General features: G+C 42.1%; 1 protein-coding gene and 1 pseudogene across 1 annotated transcript; one reads left to right on the forward strand and one right to left on the reverse strand.

Annotated features, from left to right (window-relative positions):
* The first annotated feature begins 3,361 nt into the window (after window positions 1-3,361).
* LOC133892169 (uncharacterized) lies at window positions 3,362-9,377 on the forward strand (annotated as a pseudogene).
* A 5,005-nt stretch (window positions 9,378-14,382) lies between these two features.
* LOC133892058 (probable cellulose synthase A catalytic subunit 5 [UDP-forming]) lies at window positions 14,383-20,401 on the reverse strand. Its single transcript, XM_062332806.1, has 14 exons — window positions 20,078-20,401; window positions 19,770-19,965; window positions 19,442-19,650; window positions 19,241-19,343; window positions 18,996-19,158; window positions 18,274-18,540; window positions 17,850-18,195; window positions 17,598-17,735; window positions 17,359-17,484; window positions 17,050-17,262; window positions 16,420-16,711; window positions 16,131-16,327; window positions 15,689-16,039; window positions 14,383-15,608 (listed from the first exon to the last, which is right to left on the reverse strand). The coding sequence occupies exons 1-14, from the start codon at window positions 20,156-20,158 to the stop codon at window positions 15,024-15,026; spliced, it is 3,267 nt and encodes a 1,088-aa protein (XP_062188790.1). The 5' UTR covers window positions 20,159-20,401; the 3' UTR covers window positions 14,383-15,023.
* Window positions 20,402-24,137: the final 3,736 nt, after the last annotated feature.

The following is a 24,137-nucleotide window of genomic DNA, read 5'->3' on the forward strand; positions in this document are numbered from 1 at the left end:
CGGTGCTTAAACAATGCAAAGTGGTCTAAAGTGTCCGGACTCCTCTCTCGAACTACCCCAAGAAACTCCTCCGGGGCAGAAAACACCCCTAATACCGCCCACATCTTGTCTCATCCTCACAACTCACCAAACCAAAATCATCAATATTATTTTAGTGAACCGTAATTAAACCTATATCTCACGGGTGATGGAACATTCCACCACTCGACTTCTACCGGTGACCTAAGCATTGCTAAGCATTTTGAATGACCTTGTAAATTAGACATCAACAATATCGCCAAGGCTACAAGGATGTGGATATTCAACAACTCAAGGTAGATGTAATACAATCAACATAGGTTCTAACTACATAAACCCGACATTGACTCGCTACACATGGAAAAATACATAGAGCATATCTTATCAATTTTAGACTCCACACTTCAATTCAAATGATGCAATATGCTTAGATGTTTGCCTTGCTACTCTGGTGGTTGCCTGATACCCCCCGCACAACACTCACAAAACTCCGAGAGGTTAGTGTCGCCTTCAGCCACGGTCGCACCACACTCTAGTTCTTCATTCACTAAAGAAGAACGCATGCAATGATGAGCATGAATGAAGTGCAACAATGCATGCTACAATATGTATGTGATGAAATGCCATAAAATATGCTTCATAATGCATGAAAACAATTTTCCTAGCTAGAACAACTCATAAGAAGATCAGCAAAATTGGTTTCATAATTTTTGGACTTGTAAAAAATTAACGGTGAATTAATGAAGCACCAACCTTATCTCAGAAATTGAATTAATTATTTCATAGTTGGGGATATTTTTAATAGGTGGATTACGGTATTATGAAACAAACAAAATTGATTTCATAAGTTTTAGAGCTACGGAGAATTGGTTCTCAGATATAAACCCGTCACTAATGAGTGGTCATTAGTGACGGGTCGTAACATGACCCGTCATTGATATCATCAGTGACGGGTCAAGTTGTGACCCCTCACTAATGAATGTTGGGTCGTTTCTGTAATACCGGATTTTTGAGAGAGGAAAAAAAGAGAGATTTGACCAGAATTTGACTTTTTGATCCGTTGCTCGTATGGACGATCGGAGACCGTGGTTGCGTTCATCTTGTCGAGACGAACCCATTTTGTTATTCATATATCCGTTCCGAGCACTTTGTGACCCGTAGCGAGCCCAATAAATTTAGACCGTTCGTTATTTTTAAAAAAATAATAAAAAAAGAAAAGATAAAGCTTCGGATGGATCGGTCGTCACCCCGACCCATCCAGAGTTTTCGTGCCGCCTCTCGTGTTCTCTCTCTCTCTCTCTCTCTCTCTCTCTCGCTCTCTCTCTCTCTCTCTCTCTCTCTCTCTCCCCCCGTCGTCGTGCCGTGCTGTCTCCGCCGGCCTGAGCTGCTGCTCGCCGACGCGTGCGCGTGCACTACCGTCCGCCGCGCCGGCCGTCGCCGCCAGAGCATCGCGCTGCTACCGTGCGCCGCCCGCCTGCGCCGCCGTCGCGCCGGGCTGCTGCCGTGCGCTGCACACTGCCGTCCGCCGGCCCGCCTACGCCCCGCACAACGCAACCACCCTCGGTCGTGCGCCGCCGTTTCTCTCTCTCTACGTCGCTACTAGCTGCTGTGAGAAGAAGCAAGCACAGAAGAAGCAAGCAAGCAGCCGGCCAAAGAAGAAGCCAGGAAGGAAGAAAGAGAAAAGAAAAGGAGAAAAGAAAAGAGAAGAGGAAGAAAAAAGAAAAGAAAAAGAAAGAGAAAAAAAAGGAAAAAAGGAGAAAGTTGGAAATTTTGTAATTTTGTCGGATTCGTCGTCAACCCTTCGAAGATGATTCCTCGGTAATTCTTAGACGTTTATGGTTAGATCAAATCAATCAATTCCTGTCGTATCATTTCATGTGATCAATAGTCTGATTCGTTTCGACAATCGTTATTGATTCGAAGATACGACATCCAAGTCCAAACATTCATTTCTTTCAACGGAGCAAAGTCTAATTAGTGAGAACTTTGATTCGACTCTGAATTGGAAATAGTGTATCATTTAATGTGATACAGTTTTCTGTTCGGTTTTCTGAAATATAGGCGTATATGCCACGTTTTCAGACGTAGGGTTGACGCTTCATATTTTATGTGTTTTAAATGTGTTTTAGTGCTAATAATATACCTGTACAGGTGGTACTACTTCCGGACGTTCTTGATCGAAATTTCTTCGTCTCTTTTGGTAAAAGGCAAGTAATGTGGGGTTGTGATTCAGTGCTATGTTTATATTCATATCTTATTTCTTTTGCAAATAAAATTGTAGTATATGGTTTTTTCTAATTCATTCAAATCATGGATGATGTTGCATTTGATTATTTAAATCCATTTTTTTCTTATTGATTTGGATTGTACCTCTGTCATCATGAATCAGTTTGGTGTTTTTTTTCCACGAGTCATCAAGAAGAAATTAAGAATTGACGTCAATTCACATGCATACATATGCATTTATGCACTTCATATGGTGATAAAGGCCGATCACTGCCATCGTGCGTGATTCGTACTGGTACATGGAGTTGCATGAGATGTTGGCATCGTCTAGCTCTCAAATGGAGTTGCATCATGGCATTCATACATTTTTATGATATCTGGGGAATACAAAATTCTGGGAGCTAAATGCCATATTTTGTGGGAGATCGGGTTGGAGTCTGTCGTTACTTTCTCGACAAATACTCTGAAAAGATATTCTCTTTAAAACCATGTGTTTGTTTTTATGTTGTGAGAAGAATGTTTTATTCCCTAATACTTTTGAACTGAGTGAGATGTGTTTATATTCATAGCTGTTACTTGCTGATCTCATCTCACCCCTTGTTAAATCTTTTGCAGGTATGTTTAGAATGTTGACGTGCATTTTGGGGATGGATCTAGGTAGTTGCACACACTACCTCATCACGATGTCGATAACTCAACCGGTGTTTAGAAGTTATGGTTTTGGATGGTGTGTCGTTTGTTTTGTATCTGTTGTGGTAAGACGCTAGTAGCGTCGTGAAAATTTCTATATATATGTTGGTTATATCATATATTGTCTCCCTGTGATCTTTTTTGTGGTCAGTTATACTGCCCCTATAGAGGAAATGCTGTCAAAATTTCCTATTTTCAAATATTTATGCTTAGTTGTAAAGTAGGGTGTTATAGCTTGATATCAGAGCCTAGGCTTTAGGTTCTAGGGTAAGAAGTTAATAACTTGACACACTTGCACATGTAGGATGGGAAAGGGTTTGCATATCTTTTCATATGCCTTGTTCCGCTATATTCCCTTTAGTTCTTTTGTTTGAAGTATGTTTGCAGTTTAGTGCATGTTTACTTATCCATTGTGGTGTTTGTAGCTATGCTGCCAAAGGTGCGAGGTCGTGGTCGAGGTAATGAGGCGGGTCGTAGCTGTACAACAGTCCCAGGTCATGGTGATGCACAGTTATTGGCTGCTGAGGTTGAGTCCTCTCAACCAGGAAGTATCAGTCAAGCGGAGCTAATGACCACTATGAAGGAGATACAAGAAGAGCTAAGAGCATTAAGGCAGACTGTTCCAAATACTCCTGTTGCTACTAGAGTTGTGGCACGTGAGATACCTGAAGAGGGTGCTACTAGTGGGGTAACGCTCCGTGAATGGGTTAGTATGAAATTGGACTCTTTTGATGGATCAGGGACTCCAATTTAGGCTGCAGATTGGCTTGCCTATATAGAAATGCAGCTGGATGCTTTTGATGTATTGCCTTGAGACAAGGTTAGATATGTGATACAGTTGATGAAAGGAGAAGCCCAAATCTGGTGGAGAGGTGTACAGTCAGCCAGGACTGTTGCCCATGGGGATCTTACCTGGTCTGAGTTTGTCAGGCAATTTGAGAGGAGATTTTATCCAGCTACCTTTCTGGATAAAATGCAAATTGACTTAAACAATTATACACAAGGTCAGAAATCAGTGGCAGAGTATGAAGTGGGCTTTAATCAAATTGTGCGCTTTGTACCTCATGTAGCCCACGATGATGCAGAGAAGGCCAGACGTTTCAGACAGGGTTTGAAGCCTTTTATCCGTCATGTGCTTGGTGCTTTTGTTGTTACAGATTTTCGCTCTATGGTTGAACAAGCTTCTGGTGTTGAGTTGCAGCAATCTTATACTGATGATATTCGCAAGATGTCAGGAGCAAATCAGCATAAAGGACCAGAAGAGAAGAAGAGTCGTTTTGGTGGTCCCATCCATAAGAAGTACAAGGGACAACAACGTCACCAACCATACCGTGGTGGACCCTCTCAGATACATCCTCCAGGCACTAGTACCCAATTTCGTACAGTGGTTAAACCCGGTTTTGGTTTGGTGTGCTTCAAGTGTGGTGATTCACATATGCAGAGTGAATGTTCTTGGAAGGGGAACTGTTCAGTATGTGGTCGTCCAGGCCACAAGGATGTGGTGTGTCATAGAAACCCGAACAGTCGTATCAGGTGGGAACCAGTATCTTCTTCTTCTGGGGTTTCTTCTTCATCGAAGGGATCAGCACATGTATTGGCTGCTACTCCTACTCCTACAGTCATTACTGGCCCGATGGCTCCACCGATGCAGTATTATCTTCCTTCTACAGTTCCCACTGGGCCTTACTGGTTGCATCAGCCTATGATTCCTCAAGGAACTTCTACACCGACATTGCTGGTGGTTGGGGCATCTTCTTCCCACATTGCAGGAACCTCTTCATCTCAGACACCTTCTGGGTTATATACTTTACCTAGTGCTGAGATCGGAGGTCACAATGACGTGGTGACAGGTATCTTACCCGTGGACTCCTTTGATGCACATGTTTTATTTGATTCTGGAGCTAGCTTTTCCTTTGTCTTGGTAGACTTCGTTAGACGAGCGAGACTATCAGTACAACAAATTGGGCAATCGGTGGTAGTTAACTCCCCAGTGATCTTATATACAGTTCTTATGTTTGCCCGGGGTGTGTTATAAATATTGGAGATGAGGAATTCACAGCTAACTTGGTGATGATCAATTTAGAGTCCTTCGATGTTATTCTTGGTATGGACTGGCTTGCCCAATACCAAGCCATTATCTCTTGTTCTTTGAAAATCATCACCTTGCGAGCTCCATCAGGAGGGGAGATTACTTTCCAAGGGAAGGTCTTGCCATATGCACTTTCCATGTTGTGCAGGATCTTCCCTAACCGATGGATGTGGTAATCTGGTGCTCTCTGGTCACTGGTTGAAGGGCAGGATGTCACTCTACGTATGGAAGATATTCTAGTAGTGTGTCGTTATCCTGATGTGTTTCCTAGTGAGCTTCCATGATTACCTCCTGAACGAGGACCAGTCTTTCGTATTGAGTTGATTCCAGGTACACAACCTATTTATAAGACTCCGTACCGAATGGCTCCAATGGAACAAATGGAATTGAAGAAGCAATTAGATGAACTCCTTGCTAAGGGATTTATCAGACCGAGTACGTCACCTTGGGCTGCCCCTGTTTTATTTGTGGAAAAGAAAGATGGCACTAAAAGGCTTTGTGTGGATTATCGGGTGCTTAATCAAGTGACAATCAAAAACAAATATCCTCTACCTCGTATTGATGATCTTTTCGATCAGTTGAGGGGTGCTATGATATTTTCGAAGATTGATTTGCAATCGGGTTATCATCAATTGCGAATCCGAGACGAGGATATTGAGAAGACGGCTTTCAATACAAGGTATGGGCATTTTGAATATGTGGTTATGTCTTTTAGACTAACGAATGCCCCTGCTGTTTTTATGGAAGCCATGAACCAGATGCTCCATGAATATCTAGATGTCTTTGTGGTGGTTTTCATCGATGATATATTGATTTATTCCAAGTCAAAAGAGGAACATGAGATGCACCTCAGTTTAGTGTTGGAGGCTCTTCGAAAGAATAAATTCTATGCGAAGCTAAAAAAAATGTGCCTTTTGGCTCGAAGAAGTAGGATTTCTTGGTCATATTATAAATCAGCATGGTATTACGGTGGACCCAAAGAATGTTGCTGCAGTATTAGAATGGCAAAGACCATCTAATGTGACCGAGATTCGAAGTTTTCTTGGACTCGTTGGCTATTACCGGTGCTTTGTACAAGATTTCTCCATTATCGCAAAACCTATGACTAGACTTACTCAAAAGGGCGTTCCATTTGTATGGACTGATGAATGTGAGGTCAGTTTCCAAACCTTAAAGAATAAGTTGGTGAACGCTCCTATTCTGGCTTTGCCCGAGAGTGGTAAGCGTTTCACAGTTTACACTGATGCTTCTCGAATCGGACTTCGCTGTGTGCTTATGCAAGAAGGTCGGGTAATTGCATATGCTTCCAAACAATTGAAACCTCATGAACAAAATTATCCCACTCATGACTTAGAATTGGCTGCAGTGGTTTTTGCCTTGAAGAGTTGGAGGCATTACCTATATGGTGAGTCATGTGATATTTTCACTGATCATAAGAGTCTCAAGTACATTTTCACTCAAAGAGATCTGAATTTGAGACAGCGAAGATGGTTAGAATAAATCAAAGACTATGATTTGACAATTCAGTATCATCCCGGAAAGGCAAATGTGGTAGCTGACGCCCTTAGCAGAACAAGTGTACCTAAAGCAATAATGTCCTTACATTCAGACTTGGATCGGATGGGGATATCTTTTTGCTTTGCTGGCACTGTGCAGAAAGAAACTCAAATGATCATCCAATCTGCTATACCTGAACGTGTACGTGAAGCTCAGCAGCATGATCGTCTTCTTTTAGAAGTTCGAAAGAGAATTTCAGCAGGAAAATCAAAAGAGTTTAGTGTGGATGAGCATGGTGCGATACACTTTAAAGGCCGTCTTTGTGTACCACAGAAGGTAGATGTGAAAATGGATATATTGAGAGAAGCTCACCGGACTCCTTATACTATTCATCCAGGTGAAACCAAAATGTATCGAGACCTAAAACAAAATTTTTGGTGGAAAAGGATGAAAGTGGATATTGCTAAGTACGTTGCAGCTTGTGGTGTCTGCCAACAAGTAAAGGCTGAGCATAAAAGACCTGCAGGATTAATGCAATCCTTAGAAATTCTAGAATGGAAATGGGAACATATCACTATGGACTTCGTTGTTGGGTTGCCTCGTTCACCTCGAGGCAGAGATGCTATTTGGGTTATCGTGGATAGGCTTATCAAATCCGCACATTTCATCCCAATGAAGAAAACTAGTTCGGCACATGATTTGGCTCCCTTGTATATTAGGGAAATAGTGAGGCTGCATGGTGTGCCAAAATCGATCATTTCAGATCAGGATTCCAAATTTGTATCTCAGTTTTGGCAGAGTTTGCAAAGTGCCTTGGGCACAAAACTTTCTCTTAGCACAGCCTTCCACCCTCAGACAAATGGTCAGTCAGAGCGGACCATTCAGACTTTGGAGGACATGCTTCGTGCTTGTGTCTTATCTTGGAAAGGCAATTGGGAAGATCATCTAGCCCTAGCAGAATTTGCTTATAATAATAGCTATCAAGCTAGTATTCGAATGGCTCCTTTTGAGGCCTTGTATGGCCGAAGGTGTGTTTCCCCTTTGTGTTGGGATTCAGTTGGAGAGAGATCACTACTTGGTCCAGATTTGGTTCAGCAAACATCAGAAAAGGTATACCAAATACGTCAGAACCTGCTGGCTGCTCAAAGTCGACAGAAGAGCTATGCAGATATCCGAAGATGAGACCTAGAATTTTCAGTTGGTGACTATGTTCTTCTCAGAGTGTCACCAACCAAATGTGTTGTACGTTTTGGTATCTCTGGAAAGCTTAACCCGAGGTACATTGGCCTATTTCTAATCATGGCCCGAGTAGGCAGTTTGGCATACCGTCTTGAATTACCAGACTCAATGAGTGGAGTACATAATATCTTCCATGTTTCTATGCTAAGAAAATATCTGAGAGACCCTGAGCATAAAATTGATGTTGAATCAATCACGATAGAGAAAGACCTGACCGTAAAGTGCCACCCAGTATGTATTCTGGATTCCTCAGAGCGAGTCATGAGAAGGATAACTATCAAGTTTGTGAGAGTCCTTTGGACAAATCAAATAGAACGAGAAGCAACTTGGGAACTTGAAGAACAAATGCGCAAGGAGTATCCTGAGCTCTTTGAGACTGGTGAGTCATAAGTTTTGAAATATTTTACCTCTATTCCATAGTTACCATGGAAGCGGTAGAATTCGGGGACGAATTCCTTTAAGGGGGAGAATGTAATACCGGATTTTTGAGAGAGGAAAAAAAGAGAGATTTGACCAGAATTTGACTTTTTGATCCGTTGCTCGTATGGACGATCGGAGACCGTGGTTGCGTTCATCTTGTCGAGAAGAACCCATTTTGCTATTCATATGTCCGTTCCAAGCACTTTGTGACCCGTAGCGAGCCCAATAAATTTAGACCGTTCGTTGTTTTTAAAAAAAATAAAAAAAAGAAGAGATAAAGCTCCGGATGGATCGGTCGTCACCCCGACCCATCCAGAGTTTTCGTGCCGCCTCTCGTGTTTTCTCTCTCTCTCTCTCTCTCTCTCTCTCTCCCCGTCGCCGTGCCGTGCTGTCTCCGCCGACCTGAGCTGTTGCTCGCCGACGCGTGCACGTGCACTGCCGTCCGCCACGCCGGCCGTCGCCGCCAGAGCATCGCGCCTCTGCCGTGCGCCGCGCGCTTGAGCCACCGTCGCGCCGGGCCGCTGTTGTGCGCTGCACGCTGTCATCCGTCGGCCCGCCGGCGCCACCGCCTGCGCCCCGCACAACGCCGCCACCCTCGGCCGCGCGCCGCCGTTTCTCTCTCTCTGCGTCGCTGCTAGCTGCTGTGAGAAGAAGCAAGCAAGCAGCCGGCCAAAGAAGAAGCCAGGAAGGAAGAAAGAGAAAAGAAAAGGAGAAAAGAAAAGAGAAGAGGAAGAAAAAAGAAAAGAAAAAGAAAGAGAAAAAAAGGAAAAAAAAGGAGAAAGTTGGAAATTTCGTAATTTTGTCGGATTCGTCGTCGACCCTTCGAAGGTGATTCCTCAGTAATTCTTAGACGTTTATGGTTAGATCAAATCAATCAATTCCTGTCGTATCATTTCATGTGATCAATAGTCTGATTCGTTTCGACAATCGTTATTGATTCGAAGATACGACATCCAAGTCCAAACATTCATTTCTTTCAACGGAGCAAAGTCTAATTAGTGAGAACTTTGATTCGACTCTGAATTGGAAATAGTGTATCATTTAATGTGATACAGTTTTCTGTTCGGTTTTCTGAAATATAGGCGTATATGCCATGTTTTCAGACGTAGGGTTGACGCTTCATATTTTATGTGTTTTAAATGTGTTTTAGTGCTAATAATATACCTGTACAGGTGGTACTACTTCCGGACGATCTTGATCGAAATTTCTTCGTCTCTTTTGGTAAAAGGCAAGTAATGTGGGGTTGTGATTCAGTGCTATGTTTATATTCATATCTTATTTCTTTTGCAAATAAAATTGTAGTATATGGTTTTTTCTAATTCATTCAAATCATGGATGATGTTGCATTTGATTATTTAAATCCATTTTTTTCTTATTGATTTGGATTGTACCTCTGTCATCATGAATCAGTTTGGTGTTTTTTTTTCCACGAGTCATCAAGAAGAAATTAAGAATTGACGTCAATTCACATGCATACATATGCATTTATGCACTTCATAGGGTGATAAAGACCGATCACTGCCATCGTGCGTGATTCGTACCGGTACATGGAGTTGCATGAGATGTTGGCATCATCCAGCTCTCAAATGGAGTTGTATCATGGCATTCATACATTTTTATGATATCTGGGGAATACAGAATTCTGGGAGCTAAATGCCATATTTTGTGGGAGACCGAGTTAGAGTCTGTCGTTACTTTCTCGACAAATACTCTGAAAACATATTCTCTATAAAACCATGTGTTTTTTTTTATGTTGTGAGAAGAATTATTCCCTAATACTTTTGAACTAAGTGAGATGTGTTTATATTCATAGCTTTTACTTGCTGAGCTCGTCTCACCCCCTGTTAAATCTTTTACAGGTATGTTTAGAATGTTGACGTGCATTTTGGGGATGGATCTAGGTAGTTGCACACACTACCTCATCACGATGTCGATAACTCAACCGGTGTTTAGAAGTTAAGGTTTTGGATGGTCTGTCGTTTGTTTTGTATCTGTTGTGGTAAGACACTGATAGCGTTGTGAAAATTTCTATATATATGTTGGTTATATCATATATTGTCTGCCTGTGATCTTTTTTGTGGCCAGTTATACCGCTCCTATAGAGAAAATGCTGCCAAAATTTCTTATTTTCAAATAATTATGCTTAGTTGTAAAATAGGGTGTTACAGTTTCAGGCCAGTCATTAGTGACGGGTCAAGTTGTGACCCGTCACTAATGATACGGTCATCGGTGATGGGTCATCCTAAACCAGTCAAATTGTGACCTGTCACTAATGACTAGGTCACTAGTGACGGGTCGTCCTAGGCCAGTCATTAGTGACGAGTCGTCTTAAGCCAGTCATCAGTGACAGGTCAAGTTGTGACCAGTCATTAGTGACAGGTTATCCTAGGCCAATTATTAGTGACCATTGTACATTTTTTATTTTTCTCTTATTTTTTCTCACCTCAGCAGCACTAAAATAGGACCATTGTACATTTCTACTTAGTTTTGATGTAAGGTGTGGCAGCTATGGATACAAATGCGTGTTCCGAAAATGGTGCAGAAACTTTCGGGGGCAAGAACTCAATCTTCCAAGTCATTTTTTGTCTCAAAAAATTCTTCGAGCCCGATAAGGTCTGGGAGGAACGGATGTAACTTTTTTCGTAGATGTCTATAGAGTAAAAAAAACGTTAAAATCGGAGTCCGTATGAAAAAGTTATGCTTGTTTTATCGAATGCACTCCAGGTCACCTATCATATTATAACCCTCGATGAAATTTGGCAAAATTAGTCACTAGTGAAGGGTCATGGTTATGAGTGTCACTAATGACCTTCGGTAAAGAAGGTTAAAAGGATAAAATATCCAGTTTCTATCACAACTACGTGATAGCAAAGGTGGTAAGGTGACTACATGCGCGAGGAGTAGGTTGCAGGTTTGATTCCTATGGAATGCAAACTTGAATACAATGTGAAAAAAAAGTGGCTTGTGAGGTATATGGGATGGGCCTGCATTGGGATGGCTCAGGTGAAATAATTTTTTTTGACTTTTTTTTATCCAAAAAATACGAAAAATGTTCATCGGTCAGCCAAGATGGCTCGGGCGAAAAAAATATTTTTTTTGACTTCTTTTGTGTCCAAAAAATATGAAAATTATTCATCGGTCATTATTGACAGGTCATGATTACAATCCGTCACTAATGTTCAGTCAATAGTGATGGGTCACGGTTACGACCCATCACTAGTAATCATGGTTATGACTCATCGCTAATGACATATCATTAGTGATATAATAAGTGTGACGGATACGTGACCCATCACTAATGACGGTTATCACCCGTCACTAATAACTTTTTTCACGTAGTGAGAATAAGGTATCATGAGTAATGCTTAGCTCCTAACAATCCACAGTAATATGTGAACTCATTCTAGGTGTACTCGCTTCCACGGTTAGTACACAAAGCTCTCCGCCAAAGATTCTTCTCCACCTCTGCTACAACTTTGATCATTTTAAATGCCTCAAAAGCTTCATTTTAGTGTGGAGTAAAGCCAGTCAGATATACCTTGTGCAATCATGCACCAACAGTAGGAAGTATCATTTTCCTCCATGCGGCAGGAGAGATAGGCCCACACAAATCAGCATGTCATATTTCCAGTGGAAGTTCTTCTCAGTATTGTGCCACAGCTGGAAACAGGTTTCGATGTTGCTTGCCTAAACAACCATCACAGATGCAACCCACATGCTTGATCATGGGCATACCACGCATCATCTTCTTGTGGGCTAGATCCTTGAGGGCATAGAAATCTACATGCTCATACCTTATATGCCAATGCCACACCTCTTTAGTGTTCTAGCCAAGAGGCACTCCAGGACAGTTGGATCGATGTGTAACACATACAAGTGGTTCCTTGATCTCCTCACTTTAGCCAGCGTCTTTCATGTTCTGTCTAGGATTGACATCACTCCTTCTTCCATCACCATCTTGCAACCATTCTCATCCAACTGTCCGAGACTAATTATATTACTTTTTAGACTTAGGATGTAGTAGACGTTTGTGAGTATCCGGTGTTTACGAGTGAAACTCTCGATCAACACTAATCCCCTTCCGTGTATCTCCACAGCCATACCATCTCCAAATTTGACTAACCCTTTGATGGACATGTTGACCTTAGCAAACTTCTCTATGCAGCCGGTCATATGGTTACTTGTGCTCGTACCAAGGTACCATGCCTTGTTTTGGGTGCCCCTGAGCTTCGGCATCACCTTTCCTTCATGTAGAAATGACTCATTGTTCAGCACCAGTACTATGTGAACGAGCTCACAAACTTCTACCATCAATAGTGCTAGCTCATCATCGTTCTATTTTATGACTAAATTGGCCCTTTCTCTATGGTTTGGTTTGGGACACCGTTTAACAAAGTGTCCACAATTATTATAGATAAAGCACTTAACTTCGGTCGAGTCAGAGTTAGGCAGCTTTCTTTCATCACCAGCATGTTTTCCATCCCCTCAGCCTCCACCCTATTCGCACCCTCATCCATGACCTATTCCGTTACGCCCTCCTCTAGTGGCATTGCTGGAGACCAATCTCTTTTTTTCTTTCTTCTTGTTCCTTGATTCCCACTCGGCTTTTGTGAGCAGAAGCTCATCTCCTCCTTCCTTTGAGTGTCGTCATCCTTTGAGCCCTTCCTTAAAGGTCTTGAGATGGTTGATCACCTACAAGATTGACATTTCGGCGATGTTACCGAACTATTCGATTATTTGAATAATATGGAGAAACTGATCTGGAATCAAATCGAGCAACTTATTGACAATGTCGTTGTCATCTAGCTTTACACTGAGTGAACGAATCTCACCCAGTATCGAGGTGAGCTGCATGGAGTACTCACTGATCATCTCTGAGTACTCCATGCATAGCTGGTTCAGTTCCCGTTTCAGCAACTATTCGTGTGTCTTCTTGATGCAATCTTCACCTATTTGTATCTCTCTGATCGCTTCCTAAGCTTCCTTCGCTGTCTCCTTATTCGCAATGGCCATCATCACGCCGTCCGGTATAGCTTGAGAGATAGCCACCATGGCGCCTGATCCTTGTCGATGTCTTTGTCTCCATCTTCAATCACCAATCATATCCCTAGCGAAAGCAAGATTATCTTCATCTTGATGGCCCATATGTCGTAGTTGTTTCTCTTAGCATTGGGTATTGGATCAGGACTTGATGATGCCTCTTGACTTGATGACGCCTTTCTTCGTGTAAAAACAGCAAGGATGAACTCTGGCTCATCTCATGTATACATTGTAACTCGCGTAAAACCCACATATGCTAGAACTCAATCAAATCGCACTTTGGTCAGAGATACCTATCACACATTTTCTTTCTTTCTTTTTGTTTTTCGTTTTCTCTGGCTTGGCTTATATACATACATATTAGATTTACCATAATCAAACTATGATACGTACTTAACTCCTACTCTAACTAAGAAACCTAAATATACTTTGTTTAGGACTAATTCCTAAATGAAATCAACTAGATTAACTCAACAGTTAATCCATCCACCTAAAAACGTTTATCCATCTATGAGATGCATGCACCGTCTGCAAATATTATAAATCAGACTTCATCCGACCGGCGACAGTGTGTTAAAGCACTGCACGCGCCGATGAGGATCGATAACTATTAGTGATTCTGTTGATCCATTCGTTCCATTGATTCCCCACCGTGCAATGATTTTCACTTGATCAATCATTTCCTTCGATTTCTTTATTAAAAAAAAGAGAAATTATTCCTTCGATTGATTAGCATAATAGCCTATTTGTTTGTCGCAGTGGCACATCAGATTAGACGGCAGGGGGACTAATTAGATTAAACAAAAAAAGTAGATGTAGGGTTTAACACAAAAAAGTCTAAAATACCCTTGGGAACGAATGGTTAGATTTCTTAAATAGGAGTAGAAGGTACCGTAAAAACTCTCGTTATTGGGTTCGTAGTGTCTTCCCCACTGCTATGGTACGCTGAAATCAAACTCTCCAACAAACTAAGCCCTAACCGAAGGGAGTATCAAGAAACCAAGACATCCTGCAGCAGAGCGCAGAGAGTTCATGTTCTTGCCATGCTACATATCCAGAAACAGCTGCCATGATCAACTGCATGTCCGCATCCAGTGCATCAAACATAGAATACACCAAATACAGCACTCACATATGACAGACGAACAACAGGACGGAGAAAGTACAGCAGAAATGATATCATCTTGTTCCATGAACAGGAATAATCAACATTATATTGTTTTGTATCTAGTCACAGTCATCCTTACAGCCTTTCTTTGAAAATGTCAACGGCACGATTACAAATACACGACAAATAACCGGCACCTTTACAACACATTGTGCTACACACTAACACTGATAGTCTGCTTTTTTCTAGTATAGACGAACATGTAACGAACAAACCCTTCACCGCGCAGGCAAACATAATTCACTACATAAATACTGTGCATGTTGCTCTGTTCCAATGGCAGATCCATTCCTGCCTGCCTTATTGAGTAACAAGTTTGTACATGGAGAGCAGTGCAGAATTAAACACCTTCCTGTTCGGCTCACCCGATTAATTTTGCGCCCAAGTAATAAAGAATGCTGAGCAATCAAACACATGCACATGCTGTATTCCACGATGGAACTGAAGGACACCACAGCCTCCTTTTTCCCCAATACTTCAGATATGAGGCTGAGCACACCACCACCAAGGAAAAAAGAAACACGAGACTTTCCATGTCTCTATCTATACAGAGGGGAAGGTGTAAATATGGGCACAAACACTTGCAAATATATTCCTTCAAGCACACGCTGATGGGGGAGTTGATGTGCTGACCTCCTAGTTGCAATCCAAACCACACTCCTCCAAAAGAGGACCATCATTCTTCGCTAGGAAAGGATCAATCCGGACCCAGAGGAGTGAGAAGATTGAAGCCAGAAGAATGGACCAGACAATGACAATTGTTGGCGTCCTGTTTTGCCTTCCAACCAAACCTTTGAGGAACGGATACAGATGAACAATCACCCAAAATGCAAAGAAGAGTTTCCCAAAGAGGGGCCCCCATGACTCATATCCGTTATTGATTGCATTGGAAATGCCAGCAACCACACCAATGAAGTTCAATAGGAGCAGAGTGGTGGGAGGTATCAATAAGGTAGTCCATTTGAATGTATACAGCTCTGAGAACTCTTCATCATCTCCACCCTTTGATGTCACAGTGAAGCTTGTATCTACACCAGCTATGACCTTGAGAAGTCCTTGGAACACAGCAAACAGGTGCGAGGACACACCTCCAATGACCCAAAATTGCTCATTCCTCCACCAATCATCAATACCTACACCACTCCATCTCATTTCTAGGATGCTTGTAGCAAAAATGCAGATAAAAAGTGACATGAACCAGAGGCTGGCAACATTGTTTAACTGCAGCAAAGAAACAGTAATGGTAAGGTTCAGATCATCTCTAATTTCACCATACAAAATTGTAGTTGAATAAGCTTTACCTCTGGAGTGATAAATTTTCCCGTCAACAAACAGATGGCAGGCAATGTACAGTAAGCCAAGAGGGGAATAGACGTCCAAGGATATACAATGGAGTTAATGTAGGAAAATCTTTCCAAACATTTCAGACCACCACCATACCCATACCAAAGAGGGCAATGATTGCTGAAGAAAATTTCAATAGACCCAAGAGCCCACCGAAGAACCTGGTGAAGACGATCTGAAAGATTCAGAGGTGCAGAACCTTTGAATGCAACCCGTTTAGGTATGCAGTAAATTGACCGCCAACCATGACAGTGCATCTTGAAGCCAGTAAGAATATCTTCTGTAACTGATCCATAGATCCAGCCAATCTGAAAAAAAAAATGATATGATTTACTAGGTAACATATTACATATGTTTTGACTGATTAACCAATAACAGCCACAAAGCTCTAGACTTTACCTCTTTTCCCCAGTCTGTCTTGTCTTCATAACCACAACTAATGACATGTATAGCTTCTTTTAGAAGAGAAGCTGGACTAGCACTCTTCAGGGTCCCACCATTCTCCAGAAGTGTGGATGTAACAAAAACAGAAGACTGGCCAAATTTCTTTTCTAACTTTTGTTGATTTACAATACCAGCCTTTTCATTTTCAGCACCTACCGGAAACAGTGCAAGGTTAGGTAAGTTATCACGATGAAGACATAGTTCCTAGAATAACACAAGTGTTTCTTTGAAAGTTCAATGTTACCTGGAACACCTTCATCAATTTCACCAAGAGCATATGCAGGGGATTGATTTTCCTCTTTCTTGAAAAACAATCTTTTTTTCTTCTCTGTTTTAGGTTTTGTAGTCTTCTTCTTGTGCTTCCTATTACCAAAACAGCAGCAGCAGAAGCACCACTTGGGCCAGCAGTTGCAAGTCCTTGATGGTGGCTTCTTTGATTTGGGGGCATCATAACCATATAGCGCCTGTCTTCTAAAGACACACCCAGTACCAACATAGATGGGACCTTGAATACCATCCAAACCTTTCATGTTGATCTGTAAAAGTAAAACACAAGTGTTAGCTAAAATTCATCATGTACTTCCTCTAATCCCAAATATAAGTCCATTAGGACATCGACACGGTCTCCAGTAAAACACTTTGACTAGCAATATTTATAGAAATATATTATTTTAAATAGAAAGTTTATATACTATGAAAGTATTTTATATGATGAATCTAGTAACATCAATCTTATGCTGTCAATCTATATTTTTTTTAGAAATTGATGGTCAAAGCTAAAAAGGTTTGACTTAGGACAATGCCAAATGGACTTATATTTGGGATCAGAGGTAGTAGACAACAGTGTCTCAGAAATATGGATGCCAAATCTTACATCGAAAAATACGACATTCCTGTTAGCATATCGGTCATGACGATCAATCCCATCAAATCTTTGAGGGAATTGCACGTAGCAAACTTTCTTTCCTAGCAAAGGATCCATCATAAAACACATTGCTTCCTTTATAGCCTTGCTGTTGTTGATGTAGTGATCACAATCCAAGTTCAACATATATGGAGCATTAGTTAGTACAGCAGAGACCCGGACCTGTGATACAGCCAAACAAAAGAAATTAAAAATCCATTGTACGCTACAGGTTATAGAAGACAGACAAAAAAAATGATTCAAAGATGTTTTCATTACCAATGCATTCATAGCACCAGCTTTCTTGTGATGGTTATAGCCCGGCCGTTTTTCTCTTGAAACATAAACCAATCGTGGCAGCTCATTTCCCTCAACATCATGGCCACCACTTTGGCCAAGGAAGACCTATTGATACAGAAATTTTAACTTATTTATTATGATAAAGTGAGAAAGAGAAAAAAAATATTGTCATAACATGCCACGATAAATACTGCAAAACAACAAACCATTAGGCCTACCTGAATCATTCCAGGATGATCACGAACGTTGTTTCCAGGCCAGGGTGTTCCATCTTGCATTGTCCATCCTTCTTCAGGAACTTTCTGGGCTTTAGCAACCAAGGCATTGATTCTGACCTTGAACTCCTCATACTCTCTCTGAAAACTCCAAGCTTGGTTTAATTAGCATAACTCTTATCAAATAAGGGGCCAAAGAAACACATTAAAGAAGAGGCCAAAGAAACACATTAAAGAAGAGGCCAAATAGTGCACCTTCATTGCTCTCCTCTCCCTAACAAAGTTCGCCGCCACTTTATCTTTCAAGTAGTCTATGTTCTGTTGAAAGTACCACTCTGGAGCACGAGGTTCAATATTGTACCTTTTGCTGAAAGGAACCCATTTCTTTGCAAATTCAGATGTTTCAGACAATGCTTCAAATGTTAGCATTGCAGCACCATCATCAGAAACATAGCAAGAAACCTTATCAATTGGATAATCTACCGCAAGGATAGAAAGAACAGTATTTGCTGTGACTAAAGGAGGTTCCTTTAAGGGATCAACCGTACTGACAAAGAAGTCAATTGGAGCAAGTTGAGAAGGCTGGCCTTCCTTGTCAAACCTATCCAGACAAGCAATTAGTCACATGACATTAGAAAGAAGAGAAGGCAAATATTACTATGTGGCAACAACAACTAACCTCAGTGTCAACCGGTCTAGGTAAGTCTCTCTCTCAATAGGGAACCACTTTGGGAATTGATCAAGGATCCAAGACATGGCAAACCATATTTCACAGATTACAGATATGAGCCACAAAGCAAATGCATCATGCACCGGATGCATCACTCGATAATGGAAGAAGAACCCCAAAACCACAAGTCGAATAATGATAATCATTCTATATGGATTGATCTGGCTTGATGGAATTGGAATCTTTCTGGACAATGGTTGTCTAGATTCATCCATTCTGGTAAAAAAGAAAATCAGCTAACAGTTAGTTCTTGAGTCTAGTACGTAGTAACACACAGGGAAGACAAGGGCAACAATCTGCTTTTGAAAATACCAAATGGAAAAGTGAAGTGCAGTAAATGATACAAACTGACAAACACATTCAACTTTCTAGAGAACATACTATAATGGCCAATCATACACTACCATCCCTCATCCATGTTTATAAATGCAAAATCTTTGAGGAAAATCTGATAAATATGAACTCACCAGTTTCTTTCAATTTTCTAACAAAATTGGTAGCATACTTGTACTTTCCGTGCTTGTCGGTGATAATTATGCCTAGACAAAGTGTATCCTAACACTAGAGTGGAGCATGGAATTTCAAGTTTGACCAATGCGCGCACAACCATATACTGTAGAATTAGAGAGGAACCAGACTAAAAGATGTCAAACAAGTTTTCAGGGTCATACAGTGGAAGATTAGCATCATCGCTATCATCACCACCACCGTCATTCCTCATTTGGTGAAGCCTCTCCTGCTTCTGCTTCCAGCTCTCCATCCTCTCCTTCCACGCGACGCTACCATACCCATAAGCAGCAAGATCCTTGGAAGGGTCCATAGACCTCGGTTGCACTGCAACAAAACACCTGTTAATTGATTCTATACGGGGTATCATAAAAGCTAAATTCCAGCTGATGATCATCCAAATACACACCAGGTAAGTTGGGATCCGCATACGGAAGTGGGTGGATTCTCTTCCCTCCGCCACCAATGAAAGATGGCACAAGCGTGTGCTGCTCTGGCGGGATGTCATCAACCTGCAAGCACACCGGAAACAAGCAATTGAGCAAACTGGCACGACGAGAGCCTGACATGGAGCTAGCAAGGCGGCAGTGACACTCGGATTTGCCAGTACCATCTGCCCGTTGGTGAGGAGGGGAACATTGGGGTTCGGCTGGAAAGGATGCGGAACGCCATCAAGGTCGGCTCCGCGGCCGTAGCTCATGTGGCCATGGAGCATGGACTCGACGACATACTGGGAGTCGTGCCTGTCCTTCCAGTCGAACTCGTTCTCCAGGTCGTCGACGTTGTCCTCCTCCTCATCCCCTGGCACGCGCGCGCAACCTGCGAAATCCCGCACATAGAACCTCAGTGAGCAATTGAGACTGAAAAAGAAAAACCCGGCCGACCAATTCGGCGCCGAGCCGGAGCTGCATTCCTGTGGATGGACTGGGGGCACTCACCCTTGAGGCGCTTGTAGCGGGTCTTGCACTGGGGGCAGTTCTGCGTGCCCTCGCGGCGCTCGTACGCGTAGCAGTCGCGACAGACGGGGAAGGCGCACTCGTTGCACGCCACGAAGGGCTCCCCGGCGGGGGTCAGGCCGACGTCGTCGCCGCAAATCTGGCACACCTGCCCGTTCTGCTGCCGCAGCGGCTTCGGCTGCACACCCCCACAAAAATAAAAAAAAATCAAAAATCAAAAATAAAAAAATCAAAAATCAGCACCGAAACGCTCGCTCGCCAGCCACCTAGGAATTGAAGCACGCACGTACCCCGGGATCGCCGTCGCGGCGGATGACGACGAGCTCGTTGCGGTTGTGGGAGCCGGCGACCAGCCCGGCGCTCGCCTCCATGGCTTCCGCCTCCCCCTCCTCCGCCGCCGCTGCCGACGCAGGTTACCAGCTGCTCACTCTAGCAGCAGATTTCCATCTCCTCCTGCGCGGAATGTCTGGGATTCTTCACTGGGTACGGCGCCGCGCCGAGGAAGAAGAAGCAGCCGAGGCGGCAGCGTCGGTGGGAGGGGAGGGGATTAACGAGTGGATTTTTAAAGAAAATGGAGAGGAGAGGTAGGGCGGGAGAGTGTCGGTGGACTAGAAAAAGGAGCGAAATAGAAAAGAAAAGACGGGGAACGAAAGGGGCTCACTAACTGATAGAGGTAAATCTAGGAGAACAAGACTCAAGTTTGCTGTGTCGCACTTTTTTTTTAGACTCAGTATAACGCGTAGATTTACGTATATACATATTTATATAGTATTTACTTAATATCAAAGATACGGAGTTTATAGATTGATAAAGTCATTGTAGTCGCATCGTTATCATGTCAACTACGACTAAAAAAAATCTATTTTGATAAAATACACCAGAAATAAATCTTAGGTTTTAATCTTAATACGTAGGAGATAAATCATCTCTATTAACCACCAAACAAAAGGATACGAATCCTCTCCATTAATACACAGAGGCTGACACGAGTCCACATCTACATGTCAGTCTATGTATATTGCAGAGAATCCCGATCCCAAATAAATGTTTAGTTCTCTTGTTGTGTTACACTTGTAACAGTGTATTTGCCTTAGCAAAATTAACAATGACAAGGTCAATCTTAAGAATAGAAACAAACTAAGAGAACGAGATGCGTGCCTATACAATGATTTAGACCCCCTCACATTTCGTTTAATACTTATAGAGAAAATAGGTTTCTCGAAAAAACTAATGACAGAAGGCTGGACCAAAAACTACTAACTGAACCGAGATGATATGTGGCTTGTATCCGAGGTACTTCCTCTATTCAAAATAGTAGACATATTTTTTTAGTTTAGTCTTCGGAGTTGAATTTTAACTAAGATTTTTTCATAAAATATATCACTTATAGCTATAAAACTTATATAATGTGAAATTATTTTAAATTATGAACCTAATTATATAATTTTTATACACTAGATATTCTTATAATTTGATTAAATATTAGTTAAAGTACACAAAGTTTTATTTTTCTAAAAAGAAATACGTCTACTATTTCTGAAACGATGAAGTATATATCTAGAGAAACATCGGTAGTAACAAATGTCGAACAACAAAGTAGATAAGAGCTAGCGAGAAAAGACTACACTGCTACAGAAACCCCATTCACTGCTAGCTCCAAAACCCCCTTCACTGCCGGTTTTAGAGAGACCAGTGGGCAATGGATAGTAATAGTCTACAACTATCACTTTCAGCCTCGAAAACTGGCAGTGAAGGTGGTTATCACTACCGGCCCAAGACTTAAGCCGACAGTGATGGTCTGGTATCACTACCGGTTGGTGGTTTCAGCCGGCAGTGATAGCTATAGAATCACTACCGGTTGAATCCTTAAGCTCACGGTATTTTGCCTCTCCTCTCTCTCGCCTATGTCCTCTCCTCTCTCTGTCCCCCTCTCCCTTTCAATACATACATATAATGAGACATATTTAATGCAAATAAATAATAAAGACAAATTCATAAATACATAGTAATTCATGTCCTTTATTAATACATAGTAATTAATGTCTTCATTAATATACAAATAAAGCTATTTTATCTAACCTAACGATATATACGTTGTCAAGTCCCTTGGTAGACTTTCTCCTTGTCGCATACTCTGTACTAAAATGTATGGTATCATCTGAAAGTCTCTTATGCGTCGATGGCACAATTGTTTCCCACAGTGTCTGTGTTGTGATGTGGTCTACGGGTTAAGTGATGGGGTCAGCACTCGAAACTCTCGTGGATGCATAGCTACTCCAACGACCACCGGGACTGGAGTGTATAACATTAGGAGACGTTGGCCGCTGTTCCTGTCACTCCCAATGGTGCCCCGTTCACGACTGATGGCATCATGTACTGCTTGTCTTATTTTTTTTGTCTATCTATTCTAGCTCACATTGTAGCGCAAGTTCAAGCATGTTCATCATCCTAGCTCGTTTTACTTCTCGTTCTGCATCTTTCTTTGCTTGGGATCTCTTTCAACTCTTGTAATATATCAATGGCGCCTGGGAATCCATATTTTCAACCCATCACACTAACACCTCGTGTGCGACCACTGTGCTATTTGTTTCCAAGGGCCAAGGTGAGCTCATCCCTATCCCTATCTGGCTTGAAAGAACCTTGTATAGACTGTGTGTGGACGTCTGCAAGCTTTTTTGCAAGAGTTTGCGTCACTTCCTGGTATTTGAAGGTTGTAAACCATAAGCCTCTATTAGTCGAGTAAGAAGCACCCCTTTCACAAAGGAAGCGGGCCGATTGTTCGCTCTAGCACTTCATCTCAGATGTAATACCTCTCTTTCGCAGTTCATCTAGCTCTTGTTGCCACTACCGTTCTTTTCTCACGTACTCACGAGTCACGACTGCCAACTTTGTAGGGGTAAAGGTTCTTTTTCAAGTTAGCTTTTTTCACCTCACTCAACTTCTGTGCTTCTTCCAACAACGTGTACTCTGTAAAGGCTTGCCAATGATCTTCTAGCTGTGACTATTTCCTGAAATCTAGCGTTGTACCTTTCTGCACATAGGTTATGTTTAGTGTGTCCTTCCAATTTTTAAATGAAATGCCCATGATCATTAGCATCTTACGCTTAACTACTTCCATATATGTCTATTCAGGGAACTCGAACTTCTATAATATGATGGGCCACAAGATGTCATTCTTGATTGAATTAGGAACTACGTGCAGATCACCTCGTTCGCTAGTCTACAATCTGTAGCTGATAGGCACGTGATCCTTAACAACTATCCCACAAACTAACTTGTACAGCCTCAGAACTTTCTCTGGTGCAGTTGGCTCCTCAACTAGTTAGACCTTCGTAATCACAAATCATCTCATAAGCATCCTCGAGGCACTTTGGACATGATGCCACTCCTAGGATTGCTCATTGTCGTGACCCTCCGGAGCATCAGACATCTACACATAAGCAAAAAAAAAAAACACTACAAGAAATTTGATCATCTATGATAAAAATGGTCATGATAAAATCTTAAAATGTCACAAAATTGAGGTTATTTGGTGATGATTCAAGAAATTTCATCATGAGTCTGTAGTGGGGCAGTTTCATTAGGTGTGTCTATGACGAACTGTTACTATCATCATTGAATATTCACTGTTTTGTGACGTTACTATATATCATCATCACAGAAAATATGAGGCGGTGCCGATTACACCTCAATGACAAAATATGTTTTTTCACATAGCCCAGCACAATATACCCAGTGGTTCTTCAGGTTTGATTAGATAAACAAATATACGGCATAATCCAATATTATTGCTCTCTGAACAACCCTAAATAACATCTCATCTCCACACCATAGCATACACCTCGCGTTGCTCCCTATCGTCTCCCCAGCCGCCGCTCGTGCCCCGCATTGCTCCCTCTCTATCGTCGGTTGCCGGCGCAACACCAATGTCTTGTGAGCCACCGCAATGAGCCAGATCCCTCCACGTAGACGCCTGCATGGCTGCACCTCGAGGAGACAAGGACATCGCTGCATCATGGGTGAGATGACGCTGGAGGACCTCCTCTGTAGTCTCCTCTAGATCTACGTAGTTCGATTCTCCTCCCTTTGTCTCCTCTAGATCCGCGTAGTTCAATTTCATAGGTCCTTGTTCGGATGGTTAGATGGTTAGGGCATAGAAGGTGGGGTTGGCTGGTAGGATCTGCGTGGTCCTGTTCGTAGATGGTTGGGAGTTAGAGCTTTGGTATAGATCTGATCAGTTCCATTATTGAACTGGTGATGATCCAGCGATTTGTGCAGTTCGTAGCTTATTAATTTGATAAAAATAGGTGGTTTAATGTTCTCTCTTTATGGATCATTGGCATGATTCGT

The sequence above is a fragment of the Phragmites australis genome, chromosome 15, assembly GCF_958298935.1.
Source record: "Phragmites australis chromosome 15, lpPhrAust1.1, whole genome shotgun sequence".
Lineage (NCBI taxonomy): Eukaryota > Viridiplantae > Streptophyta > Magnoliopsida > Poales > Poaceae > Phragmites > Phragmites australis.